This window comes from Nothoprocta perdicaria, unplaced genomic scaffold (genome assembly GCF_003342845.1).
Source record: "Nothoprocta perdicaria isolate Ctin4 unplaced genomic scaffold, notPer1 scaffold_120, whole genome shotgun sequence".
Taxonomy (NCBI): domain Eukaryota; kingdom Metazoa; phylum Chordata; class Aves; order Tinamiformes; family Tinamidae; genus Nothoprocta; species Nothoprocta perdicaria.
The window spans coordinates 2,384,304-2,407,724 of record NW_020454317.1 but is presented as its reverse complement, the minus strand read 5'-3'; the positions used below and the strand labels follow the sequence as shown (position 1 = coordinate 2,407,724).

The window sequence follows — 23,421 nt, the reverse complement described above, 5'->3', positions numbered from 1 at the left end:
GCAAAAGGTAGTGTTCGTGTTATGCGATGTGACACCTGAGGAAAAACAGCTGGATGACATGCCCAGAACAGCAAAGATTTCACAGCTTTGTCACACTCCCCTGAGCTCTGCTCAGCAAGGCTAGCCTGGGCAGCCTGTTCCATTTCACTCAAAGGCTCTAAACAAATTATACCTGCAGAAATGCATTCACAAACTTCTGAAAAACAAGCTGGTTTGTCTTCAGTCAAATGCTGGTGCAGCAATAGAACATTTGTATTTTATTCCACAGAAACTGAAAAGCAGTGTGTATGTATGGAACAGCTGATATCCAAATATCAAACTACTTATATTGGCTCCCAGGAGGAGCATTTCAGTCTGCATGCCCAAAATTTCCCTTATTACATAAGACTCCTTTTATCTTGTATCCTCAAAGAAAAAAGTTGCAGATAACATTTCAGATTTAAGCAAAAGCAAGCACTCACACACGCTGGGATTCAGCTAGCCGCAGGCATTTGAAAAAGAATTGCACTTTGAAAATTTCAGCCTTAACTTTTTTTTTCAATACGCTCGATGGAGTTCCGCATTTTTCTCTCCCTTTTGGGAAGAGTATAACACTAAAAGCATCTTTAAATTAGACGTTTGTTAACATGCTCACAGTTGCTTATCCTTCTCTGTGATGTCACCATACTGGTTCTTCAGGTTGTGGGAAGAGCCCTTCTCATCTACCTTCCACAGCTAAAAGGGGAAAAGGTACCTCAGCAACAATCTCTGCCATGCCAGATCTAGAAGTTTATATCACTGTTTCTTACCAGAAATCTTAATACTCACCTAGATAGCATGAATTAAGAGTTGACAGTCTGCCTTCTTAATAGAATCGGCAATTCTGCACTGCTAAAGCTTTTAAAGGTAAATATTCTCATTTGAGATATTTTCTTAATTTTTAAAAAGTGTTTATGACCTTTTTGTACCTTCCTAAAGCCCAATATGAAAAAAGGTCACAAGTGCATGACTTGTGAAATGTGAAGAAATTGGAACAAGTTGGTATAAACTGAAAACAGAAACAAGATCTGTTTCTGGACTTCATCCCTCTGTGTCTTACCTTCAGTTTTACCCACAGTGCTCTTGTTGGAGGTTTTATTTTTTAATTTATTATAACCACATAATATTGCAAATGCAAAACAAAACCCAAATAAGGTAACAGACATGCACAGAGCTTCCTTCATGTAACTATAGAAGAGCTGATGATTATGATAGAGGAAACAGAGCTTTCCCATTTCCAAAAATAAGATCAGAACAATCAAAGAATCACAGAATGTTAAAGGTTGGAAGGGACTTCTAGAGATCATCTAGTCCAACCTTCCTGCTCCAGCAGGGACATCCAGAGCACATGGCACAGGGCGGCATCCAGGAGGGTTCTGAAGACCTCCAGAGAAGGAGACTCCACAACCTCCCTCGGCAGCCTGTTCCAGGGCTCTGTCAGGCTCACAGGAAAGAAGTTCCTCCTCACATGGAGATGGAACTGCCTGTGTTTCAACTTGTACCCATTTCCCCTTGTCCTGTCACTGGCCACCACGGAGAAGAGCTTGTTCCCTTCCTCCCTACATTCCCCCTTCATGTACTTATACATGTTAATCAGATCCCCTCTCAGCCTTCTCTTCTCCAAGCTAAACTCACTCAGTCTCTCTTCATACGAGAGATGTTCCAGTCCCTTAATCATAACTCTATTTGCAGTGGATTTTTTAGTTCAGAGTTTTCTAATCAGAAAATTTATAGGAAACTTTGCCATATTTTCTCAAGGAAATATTTTCAAACAGAAATCAATTGCCACTGATATAGCTGTTAAAAGACAACAAGGAAAAGCACAGGCTGAAACTTTTCTGCTTGCTCCTTATTTTCACACTCACTGTGGTCTGTGGCCAGAGTAGAAGGGCATTTCTACTAACACTTAAGAGAGGAAAGAAAAAAAAATAAAAAAGGCAGAAACATAAAAGGCAAAACAGAGTATTATATACACAGACAAAATATAGACTAATTTAAAACAGTTGAACTCATCATGTAGCTGTTTATTTTATGAAAGAAACTATAGCACACAACAAATAGATTCTGATGTCAACTTCAGATAATCACTTTATCATATAAGAAAAAAAATAAGAAATCAATACTCAAGTCTCGATGCAATCCCTGATACATTAACTATACTGTCAACACAGCGCTCTTAGGATTTGTGGAAAGCTGTAAACACAGAAGGAACAAGTTATTTCTGACACATCTTCTCATCCAGCAGGAATAGACCAATTTTCTATACTCCAGGCTGCTTTTGAATGTTTGTACATACCCTCATCTCATTTTTTCTTGTTCTTTTAAATCTCATATCTTGCACCAATATACACTCCAGATACCTGTTTTGCACATCGATATCATATAGATACTTATCCCATTTGTATTTCTAAAGTAGTCTCGCTTTATCATGTTGTGAAAGGAGTGTAAGGAGATAATATCACAGCAATGCATCCAATTCAGAAACCCATTTCCAGGACTTCTATTGTCACAAATACATTAACTGTTACAGATCTTTTTATAAAGACTTTTTGCACTGACACAAGCACTTCAGAGTTACATGGTACATGCGTAGAAAGAATTACAGTTATCTAATTGTGGTTCATGAGAACATTTCTAAAATAAAACGGGACTTGAGTGCAGCTTCCTTTACATAATATGCATTGATAATGCAAACCAACCTTCTTCTTTTTGCTGCTTTACCTGCTAGAGAAAGGAAACAAGCTGAAACTCATACATTGTAAACCTCCAGACTTGCTAATTAGTGCTGGCTTATGTATGATTACCCAGTTCCCTGATATGTAGTAACTGTCTGCCATAGGCAGCATGAAGGCAGGAATGCTATCTAATTTAAATACCTAACTTATGCAATATCTACCTTAAGTATTCTGTATTTCCCCAATAGAGACATTCACTTCTCTATCAAGCTAGAGAGATTTGGACATTAAAAAGGGCAGCATTTCCTACAATAAAAGTATTTTAATGTAGTCTGTCCTCTTAGACAATCAGGTATCTAAAAATCTAGAGTAGTGGTTTTATGTTTGGACTCTTTTTATCCTGCAATAGCTGCCACGTGTAATGGTTTGGTAAGCAACAGTTTGCTGACCTCTTACATGTATCTCTACTAGTGCATCATCATATTTACTTGAAATTCTGGGACCCATCAGTGAAAGACTGCCAGAGGTTCCCAGTTATAACAGAGGGGGCTGCCACAGTAGAAAAGTCATTACAGGATTATTCACTTATAAATTATAGCTGTTCCAGGCACTCAGGTCTGCCCTAATGAATACATAATACATAATAATTATGTATTAATACATAACAAATACGGAATACGTAACGGTATGAAGTGATTACTATTAGCTCAGTGTATTTAGGGCAGGACAGAGCTCACTCTCTTTCTTTATCTCTCTAGCTTTCTATTTATGTAACACAGTAACCAAGTCTTCTGATGGAAAATTTTTCAGTCTTACCTTTGGCCTTTGACTGCCAGGACTTAATTTCACACTTTCTGAAGTGGCACTTAGGGGTGAACAAGGTTTGCCAGAGGAACCTGCAGATCTGTAAACATTCAAAATCAGATTGAAAAGAAATGAAAACTGGGATTGACACTTAGGTACACATCTCAGACTCTTATCTGGTACCTTTCATCAGTGGTTTCCAACAACTCATATGGTCTGTGCTAGGTGAAATTGCAGGTGTTTTAAAAACAAATAATGAAAGCCATGAAGAACCTAACAGACTTATGTTTCATCTCTTCAGATTGGACTGTGATGAAGCCAGGGAAAGCTGGTGAAGCCAGGGAAAGACAGGGCAGTCTTCCCACTACGCTAAAATTCTTTGTTATCTCTGCTACGTATGCACCCAAACTGCTACAAAAATAAGCCAATAAAAAAAAAAAAAAGCAGTAAATCATCTACCTTCTTATACTGGTCACACTGGCAGGGGAAGGAGTATTTTCTTTGGAACTGTCCATAGCAAATGCTCCTGGAGTAGACACTTCAATTGTCTTCCTTGCATTTTCTAAATGACAAATAACAGCTTGATTCTGATGAGAACACATTTCAGTATGTTCATTTAAATTACCCATTTTTGGGAGCAGGGAGTGGGGACATCCTCTCACTTCTTACAATTACACAGAATATAAAGAGACATAAAATAATTAGTTGAAGGTCCATTCAACCCCAAAATCACTCTCTGAAAGTGATCAATAGTGAAAGCAGATACTCAGAGGACCTATGAGTAACATGTACAAATACAGAATGATTTGTCTGTAGATAAATCCTCTGCCTTTTGCCCACAGAAGCTTGTATTTACTTTTGATGTCGTCTTTACGTTACAATGGCAGTGGAAGTCCTGAAAGTGTTAGGACCCCACTGCAGAAGTCACTGCATATACATGTGCACACAAGCATGATCTCTCTTCCCCTTTGTTTACCAAGCCCTTCCCTTTACACCTTCTCTGTAGTTTAGGAAGGAGGAAAGGGTGGGTGGCCTAGATAGAGCATGTGTATACATGCTCTTGCACAATTTTAACTGCTATTGCAGTAACTGTGAAAAGATTAAGCAGCCTTCACATGCTAAAGACTATTTTTGCTTATTGTTACATTTAGAAATTAATCCATGGATTTTGAAACAGTAAGAATACTTTCTTCACTAATTTGTCTCTTCAGGTGTTTTTAAATTTGTTATTTATTTTTGCTAGCACTGGAAATAACTCAGCAAACTAATCTAATGAAAGAGCATCAGAAGACAAAATACTCTGAAATGTGATTAAGAATTGGAAAACTATTTTTTTCTGTGATTTTGAGGCCTGATATAAATGCTTCATCTTTTCTTAAAAGATTCTGCAGTAGAGAGGCTTGCTTAAAATGTTCTAAGCATTCAATAACATATAAAATTGGAATCGGGAATACTGGGCATTAGACACACTGAGGAAATCTCTTGCTATCTGTTAGCAACAAAACCTAGCTCTGTTCTTAAGTGAAAGTGCAACAGTTCTGCAGAACTGTTTCTGCAGAAAGGCAGAGCAAAGAACAAATTTACCACACAGCATGACATCTGCAACAATCTAACTAAGAAACTAACTTTAGGAGAAGTTTAGGTGATCTATTTTTATCTCTCTGAAGTCTGCAGTCTCTAAAATCAAAAGACTGCATAGTCATTAAGAGCAAGTGCACCGAGACAATTGCTGATCCAGTCAGTTATAGAGCACTCCTGAAAGGGAAAAAGCATTAAGTCTCTTTTCTCCTAAAGCTAGGTACTTACCAGTATAATTTAAGGATGGAGGTGGAATAGGAGATACCAGTGGAGAGACCATATAGGCAGCACCTAATTTTTGCTGGTCTATTAGCTGCAATAGTTTATCTCGTGCTTCTGCACTCTGACGATTCAGTTCTGCTATTCGTTCCTCCAAGCTCTTTGGTATTATAAGCTGAGTCTACATATAGATAATTACTTCATATTAAAAGCTTATAATCTGCTCCTTCAAAAAGCATGCAACATATTAACATATTTCAAGTACTTTTATACACCTAACTTTTCACACTGAAAAGCACATTTCTTATGAACCTCTTGTGGAAAAAAAAAAAAAAACCTCAGATTTTTTTTCTTTCACTGTCATATTATTTAGGCCCTTAATTGACTAAATACCATATGAAATAGGCCTTAAAACAACTGAAAAAGAGAGTCTTAAAACATCACTAAGTTTCAAGAAAAAAATCTAAAAACAAAAAGAGGATAAGCAGAAAGGGGAATCTACCCTTTCTTTCCTAGTAAGCTCTCACCTGTTCCTTTGAAGTATCTAGACTAGAGTTTATATTTTGTATTGGACCTGGCTGATGTAGGCCATCACCTCTTTCTTCAGAGAAGCCTCTGAATTTGCTCAGCTGAGTTTTAATAAAAGAATTCTGCTGTGTTAGCTCAGCTATCTGTCCCAGCAGGTCACTGCACTGAGAGAATTCTCTAATTGCATTGTTTTTTCCAGAATCACCTAGGGAAGGCAGACTGACTTTTTCTTGCGAACTCTCCAAGTCTTTTTCTGCAGGAGAAATTGGTTGCCTTTGAGAGAAGAGATATTTTTCCTCACTTGTGCTCTGCGTTACCAGAGAGGAGGGTGAGGTCCTTTCCCTGCATGGTTCTCTCTCAGTATTTTCAGTTGACGGAGAGATGATCTTGAAGACTAAAAACAAGAAATAAAGGGACAGTAAGGAAAGGAACATATGAACCTTGTCAAGAAACTAACAGTGACTTCATTCTGTCAGGGTAGCAATTTACAAGAGAAAATAATCAAGAAGAAACTTTGATTGCAACATCTAACCCGAATGGAGCTCATTAGGGAGTAAACTCCCCTTACACAAGAGACTGCTACAAGTACTCACCATTCCAAAGAGTTAATAATTCCCACTGCAAATTACTTTAGTATTCGCATGATTTCATTAAAATTGGAGGGAGAAAAGAATTTCTTAGCTGATAGAAGAACAGAAACACTCAGACTCTTTGTCCTCCATTTTCTCCATTACACCACCAGCAGATGAAAAACTGAGAAAATGTGCTCTAGATCATAGACAGAGAGCTACAGCAAGCCACACAAAATGATAATCAAAACCAGTATAAAATAAGATTGCCAGTATGGAATGTCACTGAGAGGGCTACAGAAAGCAGACAGACAACTTGGAGGAATTACAAAAGAAAGTCTAAAGGGAATTAGCAATTGGCACAGAAAGAAAAGAAATGCTTATCTGGGTGCAGATGGAGGAGATTACAGCTATAGGGCCAAAGTACCTAGACACCCAAATTAAACATTTTCATAGAAGATAGAACTCTAAAGATAATGTGGGCCAATAAGATTCAAATGGTAACATAACACACAGACTTCAAAATCTACTATAGCCAGAGTGAGAGAAAGAGCAAGAGAAATAGCAACCAGCAGCTTACCATTCTGGAAAGGAGACGATTTCTGACTGCTCTTCTGCTGGGGTGGTGACAACAGTACAGCTGGCTGAAAGATGTGAGTTGGCAAACTTCCACCTGCTTCTACACTACCTGAGGCACTTGGCTTCTGGGGAAATTTAAGAGGCACGTCCTCATGTGGGAATTTCAGTATGTTTTCCCTGTTGCCTGCATCAGTCCTGGGCTCATAATAGCTCAAAGTGCTTTTCTCTAAAGAAAGAGACAAAGTAGAGACTGAATTTAAAACACACACAAACAATGAAGGAGCAGTATAGGGAAACAAACTCATTAAGGGTCACCCTTTCATTCAGAAGCCTGACAAGACAGTCTAGATGTATGTTTCCTACACACTCCTCACTTTCTTCTAATCCTCAAGTACAGAAATCTTTCTCTGGAGCACAGCATGTACCTTCACTGAGCTGCGCAAAAAGAGCTATCACAAGTAGCCTCACAGCCTCAGGATGCATTGATACCTAAATCATACTGCATTTGGTGATATTCTCTTGAGAAAAGCAGACCTAGGTACTTGTCCTAATGTCCCCAGGCTTGATGGAAAAAATGATGGGCTGAAAAGGAATTTGAAATTCTTTAGAGCATACCAGTGCTCTCACTATTTCTTCATTCAAGTCAAACTTCTCTTTCAGAGACTACAACTAGTTTCTGTCTGTGTTATTAGCTGTTTTGCACGTACCTAAGAGGTACAAATGAAACTAATGAATCAAATCTATAGCTAACAATGTATCCCAGTATTTTCAATATATTATCAGCCAGCTCTATCTGTACTGTCTCTGGATTCTCCATTAATAGCTTTGTTTAGAACACTTGTTTCCAAAAGAGAAGTTATTGGAGAATTAAGTTGGACATATCTGATCCAAAAATAACATGGACAAAAAAATTCTTCAAAGGCAAAGAGCCAAAAGACGCTATTCGATCATATTGCTTGTAGTCCATATTACCGAGATTGAATTAAGAATCTGCCGCCATCTATTTATTGACCCTGACAAAAGATATTTCACCTTATCACCCTCGTGGATGACAAGATGACCATGAGGCAAGCAGTGTGCTCTGGTGACCAAGAAAGCCAATGGGATCCTGGGGTGCATTAAGAAGAGCGTCTTCAGCAGGTTGAGAGAGGTTATCGTCCCCATATACTCAGCCCTGGTGAGGCCACATCTGGAGTACTGTGTCCCGTTCTGGGCTCCCCAGTACAAGAGGGATGTGGAGCCGCTGGAGAGAGTCCAGCGCAGGGCTACCAGGATGATCAGGGGTCTGGAACATCCGCCCTATGAGCAAAGGCTGAGGGAGCTGGGTCTGTTCAGCCTGGAGGAGAGAAGGCTGAGGGGGAACCTGATCAGTGTGTATAAATACCTCAAGGGAGGGAGCAAGGAGGATGGGGCTGGCCTCTTTTCAGTGGTGGACAGCGATAGGACTAGAGGAAATGGCCACAAGCTGAGGCACCAAAAGTTCCAGAGGAACTTAAGGAAACACTTTGTGACTGTGAGGGTGACAGAGCCCTGGAACAGGTTGCCCAGAGAGGTTGTGGAGTCTCCTTCTTTGGAGATCTTTAAAACCTGCTTGGACACAGCCCTGTGCCATATGCTTTAGGTGACCCTTTGTGAGCAGGTGGGTTGGACTAGATGACCTCTGAGGTCCCTTGCAACCTTAAGCTTTCTGTGATTTTATAGAAGAGTGTTTCCAAGGTAATATCCTTGCGTGTTATCTGTCATTATGATATTGTCCTTACCTCTTCAGCAACTGTCCTCTCTCCAGTCAAGTTCTACAATATAGTTAACTTACATATGATTTCTCCAGCAAAACCACCAAGCAGACATCAAGTTATCACACCCAGACAGAAGTCTTAAGGGTACATGAACTCTCATTTCAAAGGAGGTAGGAGAAGAAGACCTATTTTTGCAACTTTAGGAAGCAGTCTTTTCCCAAGAAGGCACACCAATAAATAAAGAGATTTTGGAACAGACCTGCAAAACTGTTGAACAAGAGAGTTTTATTTGTTTGCCTTTTTAAAACAAACACACAAACAAACAAAACCCCTTTTAAAGATATTTTTACCTCCCGAAAAAGGGATATGGTACATGAGTTCTCAGGTAGAGAACCACAGAAACAATTAGGAAGAAAGTTTTAGAACACCATGTCCACACAAACAACATTTAACTAAGAAACAGAAATAGCTCCAAATAATCAGAGGATTCACTAGGAATTAGTGATCTTGGGAGCAAAGGAGATGCATTTAAACAGCTCACGAGTGGAAAAGGATTAGGAACAAGCTCAATGGTAAAAGAAGCTTAAAAGCAGTTAGATGTTAAGTTACTCGTAGATGTTACTGGCTTAACTTTGCCAGTGTCTGTTATGTATCACCTCTGGTAAAACCAAACATGTCAAGAAAGAGACTCTGTCCATGCAATTTCTATTGCTAACTCTCAGCAGCCTTCAAAGGCTCATAGGATTCTGTTGGATTTTTTAGGACTCTCAAACTAAACTTGACTTTGTAAGACGTCTTAATGGGAAAGAATAAGAAAGAAATGTCCCATGTGTGATGAGAGGCTAATTTTAACATTATGTATTACTTAGAGAGCTCAGTCCCAAGATTTAGCTATATAGATAATTTTGAAGTCCAGAACCGGACAGAAGGATGTCACTGCAGAAGGAATACAGCTTTTATTTACATTTTTAGAAATCAATAGAAAATATTGTATTACTTAATATAAATATATTTAATGAGTTTCAAAATGTTTATGCTCAGAGCAGTACCATGGCACATGAATTCCCAGAAGTTCCCACATAAAGAGTGCTTATTCAAGCAGACCACTAAACATTGAGTTTTCCCACACAAGGATAAACTCCTATCTCTGTCCTCCCACATGCATGTACATACACACCTTGGCTGTTTGCTGGACCTTTGCTTGCAATTCCAAAATGATTAGGACTTTGTCCTCTTTCAGATTCTGTTAAAGCAAAGCCTTTAAATGATTGTACGAGAGACGTTAGCTGTTCATTTGTTGATATCATGTATTGCTGAAGCTTCTTCTAAGAGAGGAGAAAGAAACGACACTCAGAAATGCCTATTCAAGAAACATGAATTAGAAGATTATATACAACTAGCACTTAAAAGAAATTCTGCTCACTTAGCTTCACTTCCTGAATTTGTGAAATTTCAGTAAGTTGTTAAATATCAGTACTGTGAATTTATTTTTATTCTCTTCTCTGCCTCAACTATATGCTCCTCCTTTACCTAACTCATTGACCCCCTTTCCTCTCCAAAATTGCTTTAATGCTTCATTCCCAACTGTAAACATCATACAAATCTACCTCCACTGTAAACTGAGAAAATGAAAATGTATCTATTACCGTTAATAAAATTGTCATTATACTCTAGTTTGGCAGCAACAGAACATGTAAGATCTATGTCCTGTGAGCAGAACATCTTATCTGACTTCGCCTTAAGCCTGTTTTTCATACAAAGCTGAAGAACTGCAAAGAAGCCCATTTAATCCACAGCAGTCCAAAAGTTGTTCAAAGGCAACACAACAAAAGGTGCAAAGTCAGCTAGTAAATAATTGTAAGACAGAACTAGCACAAAACTATCTTGCACCTTACCATGGCAAGATAATTGGTACAACTAAGAAGCGTGGAAACATTTGGTTGGTTTCAGAAAACTGGACACAAGAGAGAAAATTAGGGGAAAGGAAGACTTTCTGCTGGTCGAGGAGGTTTAGGTTAGAGACTGTTTAGGCAAACTGGACACCCATAAACCAATGGGCCTGGATGAGATGCACCCAAGAGTGCTGAGGGAACTGGAGGAGATTAATGCTCAGCCACTCTCCACCATCTTTGAGTGGTCATGGAGAGCGGGGGATGTTGTTTACCTTGACTCCATATAAGGATTGATTTCTTTTCTATGAGGGTGACAGAGTCCTGGAACAGGTTGCCCAGAGAGGCTGTGGAGTCTCCTTCTCCGGAAATCTTCCAGACCCCGTGTGCCATTTGCTCTCAGTGTCCCTGCCTGAGCAGGGAGTTTGAACTAGATCATCTCTAGAGGCCCCTTCCAATCTCAACCATTCAGTGATACTTCAGGCCTCAGTAAGGGTAGAGCATTAGCCTCTGTCAGGAAGAACAGCTGCTACAAACTTGAGGGGATACACTCCGAGCTGTGGCCTCAGTATGGTTCATTCAATAGGGTAAGTTGACCTTCATGTGGCATGACTTAGAGGAATGGAATCCTCAGCAAATGGACTACTGGTATATTTGGGATAAGAGGGCATTTAAAGCCTTGAAGGATATTCAGAGATTCAAATGAAGCAAGACATGCTTACATAGGAAATGCTGAAAGACTGAAGTAACAGCTTTGGCTCTCCTTCAGCACCTGAATCTGCTTCTACTTCCATATCCATCCCTTCCTCCAGCAAATCAGTCCATTGCTTTGCAAGCTCTTATGACTGGAGTTTTAGCATCTAACCCAGCTATGGAGTCTTCAGCTGCACCAGGCCAGCAGCTTCCCCTCCACTGATGTTACATGCCTAAATTCAGCAGCTGTGGGTTCCAGGAATAGTTCAATGTGTACAGCAAACATCCTGGTGAGGGAAGCCCTGGAGAAGGCAGCTAGATTATTTTCTACAATAGTATAGGGACATAATCTTTGTTGAGATGATGTTAAAATACTGTTACAACAGCTATTTCAGCCAAGGAATAGAGAATGTATATTGGAAAAGGATAGGGGATTAAGAGCTCAAGATGGAAACCAACAACTTTGGCCACAAGTAGATCTGAATTGGGATTATAATGCAAATGACTGGGCTGCCAAAATCTAATTTAGCAAAAAGAGTTGGAGGGCAAACAGGCACTAACTAGGAAAGAACTGAGGAAGTAAGGCAACTGAACAACACCAGAATGATTTTTGGAATTGTTGAGGGAAGCCTTATTACGTCATGGAAGGATGAGTACAGAAAATTTTAATGAAAGACTGCCAAGTAAACCTATTTGCGCACCAAGAGGCACTGCAGACACAAGAGTATTTCAGAAAACATGCTCCAAGATGACAGGGAGGGAATTTACAAGAGATACTACTGTTAGCAACTTACATATGAGTCTGAAGAAAATCACAGAATCACACAGAATGTTAAAGGTTGGAAGGGACCTCTAGAGATCATCTAGTCCAACCTTCCTGCTCAAGCAGGCACACCTACAGCATGTGGCACAGGGTGGCATCCAGGCGGGTTTTGAAGACCTCCAGAGAAGGAGACTCCACAACCCCCCTGGGCAGCCTGTTCCACTGCTCTGTCACCCTAACAGTAAAGAAGTTCCTCCTCACCTGGAGACGGAACTTCTTGTGCTTCAGCTTGTGGCCATTACCCCTCGTCCTATCGCTGGCCACCAGTGAAAACAGCCTGTCCCCTTCCTCCCTGCATTCTCCCTTCCTGAACTTATACATATTAATCATATCCCCTCTGAGCCTTCTCTTCTCCAGTGTAAACAGGCCCAGCTCACATACAAAATACACAAAATACACATACAAAATATCACAAAATACAAGCACAAGGTATTAAAGGACATTCTAAAATGCTGAAGACTACTGTCGCTTTATTTTATTTATGGAAAATAGTACCTGGCAGTTATAATATCTATTTGCTATAATGGAAAACAGCTCTACTTATCTTTTAGAAAGAGAGGTATCAGGAAAACAGTGTGTGAGAATTGTATTCAGCAGTGCAGGCTTTATACTGGAACTGCCAAAAATAATTGGCCAGATGATGATAGTGGTGGGTGCACCATTAATGAGCTAAAAGATATTCATGAAAAGGTTTGGGCAAAGTCCAGAAATGAAGCAGCACTGCTGAATTCAGCAGTACCTATGATTTTTTTTTGTGAAAAGGTGCAAGTGGCCTGCCACAAAACAGTGCCCTCTTTCCCAGGAGGCTGACCAGGGAATTGATTGCTGATTTCATTAAGAATAGATTATAGTATGATGTACTTCCCCGTGTAACACCCTTGTATTGCCTGTCAGGAGATCAAAATTGGACCCAAGGAGGAAAACACTACACCATTTTGTATAAGATTTGTGAGCAATAATAAAATAATGCATCTACCACATCCTGTGGTCCCTGATCTGATCCAAGTCCTAATGCAAATTCCCTCAGATGCAAGCTGCTTTACTGCTTTGGATTTAACAGCAGCTTTCTTTCGTATATCAGCACAGAAAGGCTTTCTTTTGTATACCAGCACTCACTCCATTTTGCCTTCAGTTGGAAAGGACAGCTGTATATATGGAGCAGTCTACCACAGGTATTTGCTGATTCCCTCTGACCATGGAGTTTCAAGATTATTAAAAAGGAATTTACAAATTATAGCACTGTCAAAACCACTAAACTAAAACAATAGGTAGATGACTTATTGACTGTGAGTAACGAAATGAGTGAGTACATTACTCACAGTCAATAAGATAACTTCCCAGTTATCAAAATAACATAAGATACCAAAATAACACAAATAACTGCCCAGTGCTGGCATGCAATAACTTAATATTATTTAGTACAGCTGGATCCAGTATTTCAAGGAATGATGGGGCGTGCTACAGTTGTACCAGCAATGGCTCTAACCACTGAGAAGGTGAATATTGCTTTTGACACTACTTACCTGTAATAATGCCTCATACAGTGAAAATGGTCATGACTCAGCGGTATCATTTGCTGTTTACCCACCAAAATGTACAGTGGTATGAGCTAGTTTTGCTCACTCAGACAAATGTGCTTTTAGAAAAGTGTGATGAGCTAAACCCAGATACCTTGTTACCAAAAATACTACAACCCAAAGAAAGAATATTTCTCGATTGTTTGGAAACCATAGATTTGAGGCCAAAATTTGTTCTGCCTACTGTGAAAGGAGAGTCTCTGCACAATTTTTAATGTTCTGTCATGAACTGTCATACAATGAAAAGGGTCAAAGGACTGCAGGGTATGCAATAACTTACATAGTACTGCAAGCTATATCCCTTCCAGGGAATTTTGGAGCTCAGGCAGCAAAACTGATAGCTTTAACCCAAGCATGTATTATAGCCATGAAAAAAAAAAAAAAAAGTTAATATGTTTACAGTCTCAAAACATGATTTTAGAATAGCATTTACAACAGGAATAATTTGGAGAGAGGGAGTTTTTTGACAGCAGCAGGACATCAAATAGTCCACTGAGATCAGAATTTAGAGTTAATAAAGGCTTTGGAAAAACCTTTGCAGTTAGCAATCCCGTAGCAAAAGGTTCACCAAGAGATCACTTGCAAAGTAACTATGTGTCGATGCCACAGTGAAAGCAACTGCTCTACAACCACTGCTCACCAAGAAGAAATGGTAATGATTGAGGCTTTAGAGAAATTGGAAACAGGACACCAAGCAACAACTAAGAAAGAGATGGAAGGAAGAGCATCCTAAGAGATGCTCTTAGGATTCTAAGAGCAGAATTTAAGTACATATATATATTTATAATTTATATATATAATTTATATATATATATAACATATATATACAATTTTTGCAGGGAAATCTGTTGCTCCCTAAGATCATGTTGATATCATTTGCACATCCACAAATGGACACAAGAGGAGATGTCTTATTTACAGAACAAATCTCTCAGTCACGGATAGCACTAGTTTGACTCAAGTCATCTCACAAAAAATTATAGGGTGTTTGGTAGGTGTAGAATACAACACTATTGAAAGACAGAAACTAAAATAAAAGGACAATACAAATGGGCTTGGATGTGTTTTCAAAATATGCAAATGCATTTCAAAGATATGCTCCTGAAAAAAGGTCAGGAAAATCTGCTAGTCCTAGCTGACTATTTTATGGGGTAAAAGCATTCCCAGTCAGCAAGGCTACAGCGTCAATAGTAATAAAAGTCGTGTCAAAAGATACCATACCACACATTGGGTTATGGTAGTAATAGATTCTGATAAGGGAACTCATTTGACCAGATTCCAGGGACAGGCCCCTTGGGAGAAATACAGAAATATTATTGGGGAATGCAGGGATGCAACAAGGAAAGCTAAGGCATGCTTGGAACAAAATCTGGCGAGAGATGTTAAAAATAACAAGAGCTTCTTCAAATATATCAATGGCAAAAGCAAGATCAGGGAAAACTTGGTCCACTGGTGAATAGGGTGGGTGCCCTGGTTATGAAAGATATGGAAAAAGCAGAGTTACAGAACACCTACTTTGCTTCAGTGTTTACCAAGGTCAGGCCTTTGGAATCCCAGACCCTACGGACAAGAGAAAAAGCCTGGAGAGAGGAAGACCTGTACTGGGTAAAGGAAGATTCATCGGAGATCACTTAGGGAAACTTGATACCCATAAATCCATGGGCCCTGATGGGATGCACCCAAGAGTGATGTGTGAGCTTGCGGATGTTATTGTTAAGCTGTTCTCCATCATCTTGGAAAAGTCCTGGAGAACAGAGGAGATGCCTGAGGACTGAAAGAAAGTCAATGTCACGTCAGTCTTCAAAAAGGGCAAGAAGGAGGACTCAGGCAAATACAGGCCAGTCAGTCTCTCCTCCATCCCTGGAAAAGTGATGGAACAGCTTGTCCTGGCTGTTGTCTCCAAGCGCATGAAGGCATGGAGGACAGGAAGGTGCTCAGGAGTAGTCAGCATGGATTCACCAAGGGGAAATCATGCGTGACGAACCTGATAGCCTTCTAGGATGGAATGATTGGCTAAGTAGATGAGGGGGAAAGCAGTGCATGTCATCTATCTGGATTACAGAAAGGCTTTTGACATCGTCCCCCACAGCAACCTCCCGAGCAAGCTCCAGAAGTGTGGGATAGATGAGTGGGTGGTGGGGTAGATTGAGAACTGGCTGCATGGCAAAGCTCGGAGAGTGTTGATCAGTGGTGCAGAGTACAGTTGGAGGCCTGTAGGTGTCCCCTAGGGGTCAGTCCTTTGTCCAGTCCTGTTCAATGTATCGTGAATGATCTGGATGAAGGGACGGAGTGTCTGCTCAGCAAGTTTGCTGATGATATCAAGCTGGGAGGAGTAGCTGATGCCCCATAGGACTGCGCTGTCATCCAGAGGGACCTGGACACATTGGACAACTGGGCAGAGAAAAATCTTATAAAGTTCAACAAGGGCAAGGTCCTGCACCTGGGGAGGAATAACCCCAGACACCAGTACAGGCTGGGGACTGGCCTTCTGGAGAGCAGCTCTGTAAAGAAGGACCTGGGTGTCATGGTGGATGAGAAGTTGACCATGAGGCAGCAAGGTACCCTCGTGGCCAAGAAGGCCAGTGGGATCCTGGGATGCATTAAGAAGACCATCTCCAGCAGGTCGAGAGAGGTGATCATCCTCAGCCCTAGTGAGGCCACATCTGGAGTACTGTGTCCAGTTCTGGGCTCCCCACTACAAGAGAGATGTAGAGCTACTGAAGAGAGTCCAGCATAGGGCTATGAGGATGATCGGGGACCTGGAACACCTGTATAAGGAAAGGCTGAGAGAACTGAGTCTGTTCAGCGTGAAGAAGAGAAGGCTGAGAAGGAATAAATGACTCAAGGGAGGGAGTGAGGAGGATGGGGCTGGCCTCTCTTCAGTGGTGGCCACTGATAGGACTAGAGGAAATGGCCACAAACTGAAGCACCTAAAGTTTCACGGGTACTTGAGGAAACATTTCTTTGACAGTGAAGGTGACAGAGCCCTGGAACAGGTTGCCAAGAGATTTTATGGAGTCTCCTCCTCTGGAGATCTTCAAAATCCACTTGGATGCAATCCTGTGCCACATGCTCTAGGTGACCCTACATGTGCAGAGGAGTTGGGCTAGATGATCTCTAGAGGTCCCTTCCAACCTTAAGGATTCTTTGATTCTATGACCACTGAAACACTAAAAGGAATACATGAAGCATTAGGAATTGAAATAAGACTTCAAAGTCTTCATGGAAGACTACAAAATAAGTTCCAGCAGTAGACAAAAGGAAGGAAGGAAGGTTCAGTAAATCTCAGTACCTGTATAGTAATGTTTTCTTCCCTCACTAGAAGGATTTCTGCAGTCAAAGCATCAATCAATTCTCTATGTTCATTCAACATCTCCTCATGTTGCTGCCTTATCAGGTCTTTCTCATGCAGTTGCATTTCACTCTAAAAAAAAAGTGAGAAAAAGTTTTAAATCTACTTTAATCAATAAAGTCTCATATTTGAAAACAGTAACAGCGTCACATCACATTATACTGAAACAGCTCTTTCCACCATGACTAGAAGGACTGAAGGAATGAAGTTCCCTAAACTCACTAATGAAGACAAGTTTGACCAAATAAAGAAGATTTTTTTCTAATGCTTTTCATCATAGAGGAAAATAAATAAATAAATAGATGGCTTGAGGTTTTTTAAGAGGAGCCAAAAAGTCTATTTTTTGAAGCAAGCGACCTTATAGTGAAGAACCTCTTACCCTCAAAAAAATAACAACAAACTCCAATTTCAACATAGGCTGTTCTAGTAGACAAGCCTTCTCCTGCACAAGGAGGAACCCACAAGACATTTTTTGCTCAGAGACAGGAAAAAGTACATGACTGTCTCTTTTTGAACCACTGTAGTTAACAGGGAGTGGAGGTTACAGAGAGACAGGCAAACCAGGATAAATAAATGGAGCTCTTCCCCAAATGGCTGCCTGCATATACTTCAAGGAATTCCTGATTCTATCTCCAAAACACAAGAGAGCCTGAAATGCAGTTAGATTGTTCTTTTCTGGTGCAGAGACAAAGAAAAAGTGCAGAACCTGTCACAAAGACATGCAGTTATTATCCTCTAAGCATACCAGAAAACAGCCAGCTGTTTTTTGGTTCTTTTCCATTTATTTTTGCATTCCACGTGGTTTAAATTAAGTCTTAATTAATGAATCCCACCAGTCTCCAACTGTATATATATGCTCTATATATCTCCACTTCAGATTATAAAGGCAATTCCACATTAAGCAAGAATAATGGGGAACTAACAAATACCTTCTTCTAACAAAACTGGGGATGTGGGCCTCTGATGACAACAGTATCCCCTTTGAGATGAGAGGCATTCAGTACTCATCACCCATCCCTTGTCAGATATGAGATCTTATTTATTGTTAGAGATATCTTACTGAAACATGTATACACTGTATGCATGTACACTGTACAAATACAACCTCTCCAACTGATAGCTCAGAATAGAGGTTAAGCAATGCTATTCAATGAAATTAATTTGTAGTTAGCAGTGCAAAAGCTGGATGTCAGATGATCAGCTGTGACTATCAGCATATAAATCTTGAAATTTCTGAAAGACTTCCCCCCCTCCCCTCTTCCTTCCTTTAAGTCATGAAACAAGGAAAGAGAATGCTTGGCTTCACTGACATCATCTGATGAAGTTTATTGTTTCAGATATGAAAGCTCAGATTTTCTAATGCAAGATAAGTTTCTAGGCCCTTGCAAGTTGAGTTTTGCAGAAGGCAACAGCTGGCAAACACCTTTCAAAAGAGAAGCAATGTATAATACAAACTTTACAATATACATACTGAGTGCATCAAAAATGAGGTCTGAGACCACAGAGAAAAGATCCAGAAAAATCTTACACTCAGACTAGAAGTAGGAAAATCTTAAAGCATAACAGCAGAAGACATTCTGAGTCACAGCATTCAATAAACAAATGATGTTATAACATCATGTTAGAGTTACCAAATCCAGCTGTTGGTCCTGGCACTCTGCTGGCTGCTCCTAGTTGTGGGGACTAAAAATGCAGTATGACAACTTCTGTTGTAGTTTACAGCTCTGAGTGTTAAAGGAAGCCAGAATCAATGTCATGCTACTTCAATAAACAAATACATGTTACAGCAGCTCAGGAGCCACTAAATATCTGTTAAGCCATCCCACTACAATAGAGAAGAGCAGAACAGGTAGCTAGTAGTGGCTACTGCTTCAGTTATCTTTGCCACTGAGCAGGAGTTATCACCTCCACTTTTCAGGTAAGTGAGGGAATATTTACAAAACGAAGAAAAAGCCCACTTGCAAAGGAAAGACAAGGAAGAAAAGCAGTTTGCAAACAAAGCCGAAGTTAATAATATGCTGCAAATCAGAACATATTTAAGCAAAGAATTTTAAGACTATTTTAATTAGTAAGTTCTGCTGTTAGCTCCAGGAGACATTCATTGCAGAGAACTCCCTCCTTTTCATTACAGATACCTATTTCTAGCAGAAGAAAAGTTTTAATTGTTATAACCATTCTACAGGGGCAATTCAAAGTCTTCTCACCTCTTTAAGGTAGCACATTAAACGACAGAGAGCATTCACCAATGACAAGGTAAATCCGGCAAGGCCTTCACTTTTCCGTGTTTTCTGAACCTCACGGCCTGTACATCGCTCATATTCCTCCAGCTCATGCTCTACTTTGTCTATCATGCAATTGAGAACATCCAGGCTAGATTTATTGTCCCTTGGAAGGTCAAGGGGAAATGAATTTGCATGAGAATCACCCATCCTCTGTCTGGAAGAGTTCTGTGTAGCTTGCTTCCTTTTCACTAAGGAAGGGAGAAAAGTGCTTGAAATTTCAACTCATACAGAAAGCTTGTAATGTCAATGAAATTGCATTAAATCTTTGTTGAAGCAAGTCCAAGAAGAGATGCTCTCTGGCCCTGAACTATAATAGGCCATCAAAAATATATCCCCAGTCACTTAAGTTATCTTCAGATCATCAAAGGAAAACAAATTAAAAAAAAAAAGAAAGAAAGAAAGAACAAAACCACTTATTCTGCCATCATACTACTGCCTCCTAAGAATCATGGTTTCCTTCTTTTAACTTAAGATACCTGCTATACTTTCACTCTTCTCAGTTAAAAGCACAGAAACAGTTTGCTGATGAACTATCAGTGAAAAATGATTAGCTGAGATGATTTCAGATGAGTCCTCTGTACCAATCTCTCTTTGTCATGGGTTTGTTTTGGATGTCAATCCCCATTTGTAAACATATGCTCACTAAGTAAATTGAAAATCACCATAAATCTGGACAACATAGCAAAGGCAAGATTACTTAAGAGCATGAAAGCACCACAGAGAAGAGATCAGTATGGCTAGCAACAAAATGGGCAGCATTAAATATCTATATATATGATTCCCTACATCTCATGGACTTTGTTTTGTCAATGAAAATGCAGACCATGCTTAAATACATTGTCCAAGGGGCCTATGGAAAGTCCACCCATGGAGGTGTTCAAAACTCATTTGGACAAGACCCTGGACAACCTAACCAAACTTTGGAGTTTGATCTGCTGCTAGCAGAAGTTTGACCAGAGGACTTCAAAACATCCCTTTCAACCTATGTTTTCCCATACATAAAGACCTTTGTCAAAGACAAGTATGCTATTTTTAAAAGTACTACACCTTTTGCTGCAATTTGCTTTTGTTTCCTTGAGTCTGGGTTCAGCACTTGTTTCACCGTGTACATAGGGTTCATAGTCTCTTCTCCCTCTTTGTTCAGAAGCCTTGAATGAATTCTCTTGACTTCACTGCTAGCATTGAGGGCTGATTTAAAATCAAATCAAAACAAAACAAACAAACAAACAAAAAAAACCCTTAAAATACTTCAGGAAGGGCCCCAACAGGAAAACGTTTTAAAGTAATTTTATGGAAAGAGTGTCCTTTTTTGGTCTAGAAATTCATCTGAGCTAGATTAACACATCTCCATCCATCACCCACACTAATAAGATCTTGTTAGCAGCTTAATGTCCCTTGAGAAACTGCACTTGGGCAAATCCAACCTGAATGTTCCAACAAAGGAGAAGTTGTAGTTGGAGTCGAAGGTATATTTGCTTCTTGTGATAATGTGTTTTTTCCTTCTTCCTTTTCAGACCATAACTGAGAATTCCCTGAAGAGTTTTCTTCTCTCAATAACTGGAGTAGTCTACTTTCAAAACAAGAGTGACAATGAATTGTAACATGATAATACTATGGCTGTAGGTAGTATTTACTATGTAAACAGAGATTTTTAAAGTAGCTGTAATTGTTTACATGAGTTCCCCATTCACACAGATCTCAAGAGTCTCACAAAGGCTTTCCCTGGAATTCTGGTCAAGAATATACCTATAATTCATTAACGGAAAAAAAAGTTACTAACTGCTCCCACACAATATCCTTTTAACTCTATCTCAAACATTAAGATAGAAATCTGAATTAATATATTTGTACTGACCTGTCAGAGTTGATGCTGAATTTGAAATCAAAAGAGTCATGCTGTTCATCATCTGATTGACAGATGGATGATGTTTCCTCTTCTACCTCATTAACAGCCTTTTGTAGGAATCAACAAATAAAACAATAAGGATTTCAGAACTTTCAAACTGTCTTTAGAAAGAAATATCAATTTGTTTAATTTTCATGAAAGTGTTTCAAGGAAATAAGCACGTCATTTCCCACCTCCAAAACAAAGCTAAAAATGCACATCTATGTGGGAAAGTTTTGAAGAAATACATGGTATCTGAGAAATATCAATACTGACAATTGTGTCAGAAAAGAAGAGAACAAATCAAAGTTCAAAACACAGTTGGATTTAAAGAATAAAGAAAAATATAGTTTTAAGGTTTGTTCCACAATAAATACAGAAGAAGAACAGCAAGAAGATGGAAACGGGAATCTAAATTACAGCATTTCTGAAGTTTCAGTCACTTTATTTTAAAAACAAACAAACAAAACTCCTTAGAATTAAATCTGCATAATTGTATTTTCATTCTATGTATTAAAAAGCAATCACATACAAGCAATCACCATGTCCTGCATATCACATACCAAACTCAGAGTAATCATAATTGGAATTAGGGCTTCTACAACTTCCAATATCAGCAGAGAGACTTCACCAAATCGCCTTCAACCAGGATTTTCAGAGGCATAACTCTCATGCCTATGGGATTTTCATAGGCATGACTATTTCACAGGCATATAAAGGAAAGCAAGTCTCACAGAAGCTTGTCAGAAACCTACCCAGTAGGATTTTATTTTAAGCGTCTAAGCCTATTTCACCACACATGCATCCAGTGATAGATACACTCTATATACACTCTGTATATAATAAACTCTGTATATAGAGTTCATAGCCTACGAAAAAAACCCTTCATATCAAAAAACACAAACACAAGAAAGCATAACAGAGCAATACTGCAACTCAAACTGCGCATATTTGTTCAAGATAATAGAAAATAGGATTAGATATTCATGAGAATACCACAGTTTTGCTAGAAAAGGCATTTGCATTGCACAGTCCCCTCAGTCTTCACCACAGTGAGCTACTTTTCAGAACTTTCATATGCGTCATCTAAGCCAAAGTAAGCATTCCTGTAATGATTCATGTCACAGAACACTGAAGCAAATTAAATAATGACATTAAAATTTTACTTTGGAAGTAAATCTAAAAATTGTAAAATAATGTGAAGCATTAAAAGTTGAACTCAAAGGACTGTCAAGACTGCAGTCAGCTAGGATACATTTACACAAGCATGATCAGAAATAAATCACAGCCAGATGGCTGTGCAACCACATATGCTGACAAAATGAAACCTCCCGGGCATATTGCCACAGCTGGCAATTAGTTAAGTGGCCCAAGAGCATTTTCTTCAGTCTGCAATTCGTTTGTTCTCTTTTTGAAAATTCCACTATTTAAAAGAGACAGTATGCCAGTATGAGACATAACAAATTGGTGCTTCTCATAGTCAGCTTAAGACATTCAAAAATCAAGATTCCCAGACTTGCCAAAAAAAAAAATCACTTCCATTTAATGCAACTGTTTTCTGTATATGATCAATGTGGCATACAATACACAGAAGGAAGTGCTTGGAAATCCTTCCTTTGAATACATCACTTTGAATATTGTGTTGAAATATTGTTTTGAAATTGAATTGAATATTGTGTTGAAAACACCACCACCCACATACCATAGGACATGTATGGAACTAAGCACACGTTACCTGGGAATCCATGACAGATTCACTAAGGACAGAAAGCTGAGTGGGAGGATCATGTTTTTGTACAATGCGTCCTTTAGAAGAGTCTAGGCCACAGTTAGGAGCCATCGTTACATTAGGGAAACCTGGAGGAATCAGATAAAAATAGGAAAGTACGATACAGGGAGGACTCGGTCTCTATCAGGACTTCATACCAAAAACACAAGTGTGCACATTCTGCACAGAAAGGGTCAGAGGGATGTATGCTACTTTTGAGTAACTGCCAAAGACCAGCCACAGTTATTTTAATAGATTCAGCCACATACTGGGCTTCTTTCTTTCTCCCACGCTTAAATAAGAATGGCACGGAAAAAAAGTAAATAAGAGGAAATAGTCATTATAAGCAAAGGAAAAAGGCAGCCTACAGAGAAAATAATCTAAATTTAAAGTCTTATACACAAACCACCATCCAGCAGCATATGGACTCAAAGGACAGGAGAAGA

At 39.4% G+C, this 23,421-nt stretch overlaps 1 protein-coding gene across 4 annotated transcripts in view; it reads right to left on the bottom strand.

Moving 5' to 3' along the window:
- Positions 1-2,129: 2,129 nt before the first annotated feature.
- Positions 2,130-23,421, bottom strand: part of SPICE1 (spindle and centriole associated protein 1) — a 29,765-nt gene continuing 8,473 nt past the window's right edge. The window contains exons 5-17 of one of the 4 annotated variants that reach the window (XM_026054343.1): positions 22,943-23,064; positions 21,178-21,275; positions 20,747-20,892; positions 20,370-20,510; positions 19,245-19,510; positions 16,981-17,112; positions 9,884-10,031; positions 6,972-7,196; positions 5,822-6,216; positions 5,304-5,475; positions 3,957-4,059; positions 3,510-3,597; positions 2,130-2,739 (exon numbers count right to left, since the gene is read on the bottom strand). In XM_026054343.1, the coding sequence (XP_025910128.1) occupies positions 2,686-2,739; positions 3,510-3,597; positions 3,957-4,059; positions 5,304-5,475; positions 5,822-6,216; positions 6,972-7,196; positions 9,884-10,031; positions 16,981-17,112; positions 19,245-19,510; positions 20,370-20,510; positions 20,747-20,892; positions 21,178-21,275; positions 22,943-23,064 (2,090 nt within the window). In that variant the 3' untranslated portion in view covers positions 2,130-2,685. Of the gene's footprint in view, positions 2,743-3,509; positions 3,598-3,956; positions 4,060-5,303; positions 5,476-5,821; positions 6,217-6,971; positions 7,197-9,883; positions 10,032-16,980; positions 17,113-19,244; positions 19,511-20,369; positions 20,511-20,746; positions 20,893-21,177; positions 21,276-22,942; positions 23,065-23,421 lie in introns of all 4 variants that reach the window. The other 3 variants (XM_026054345.1, XM_026054344.1, XM_026054346.1) reach the window with 3 other exon arrangements.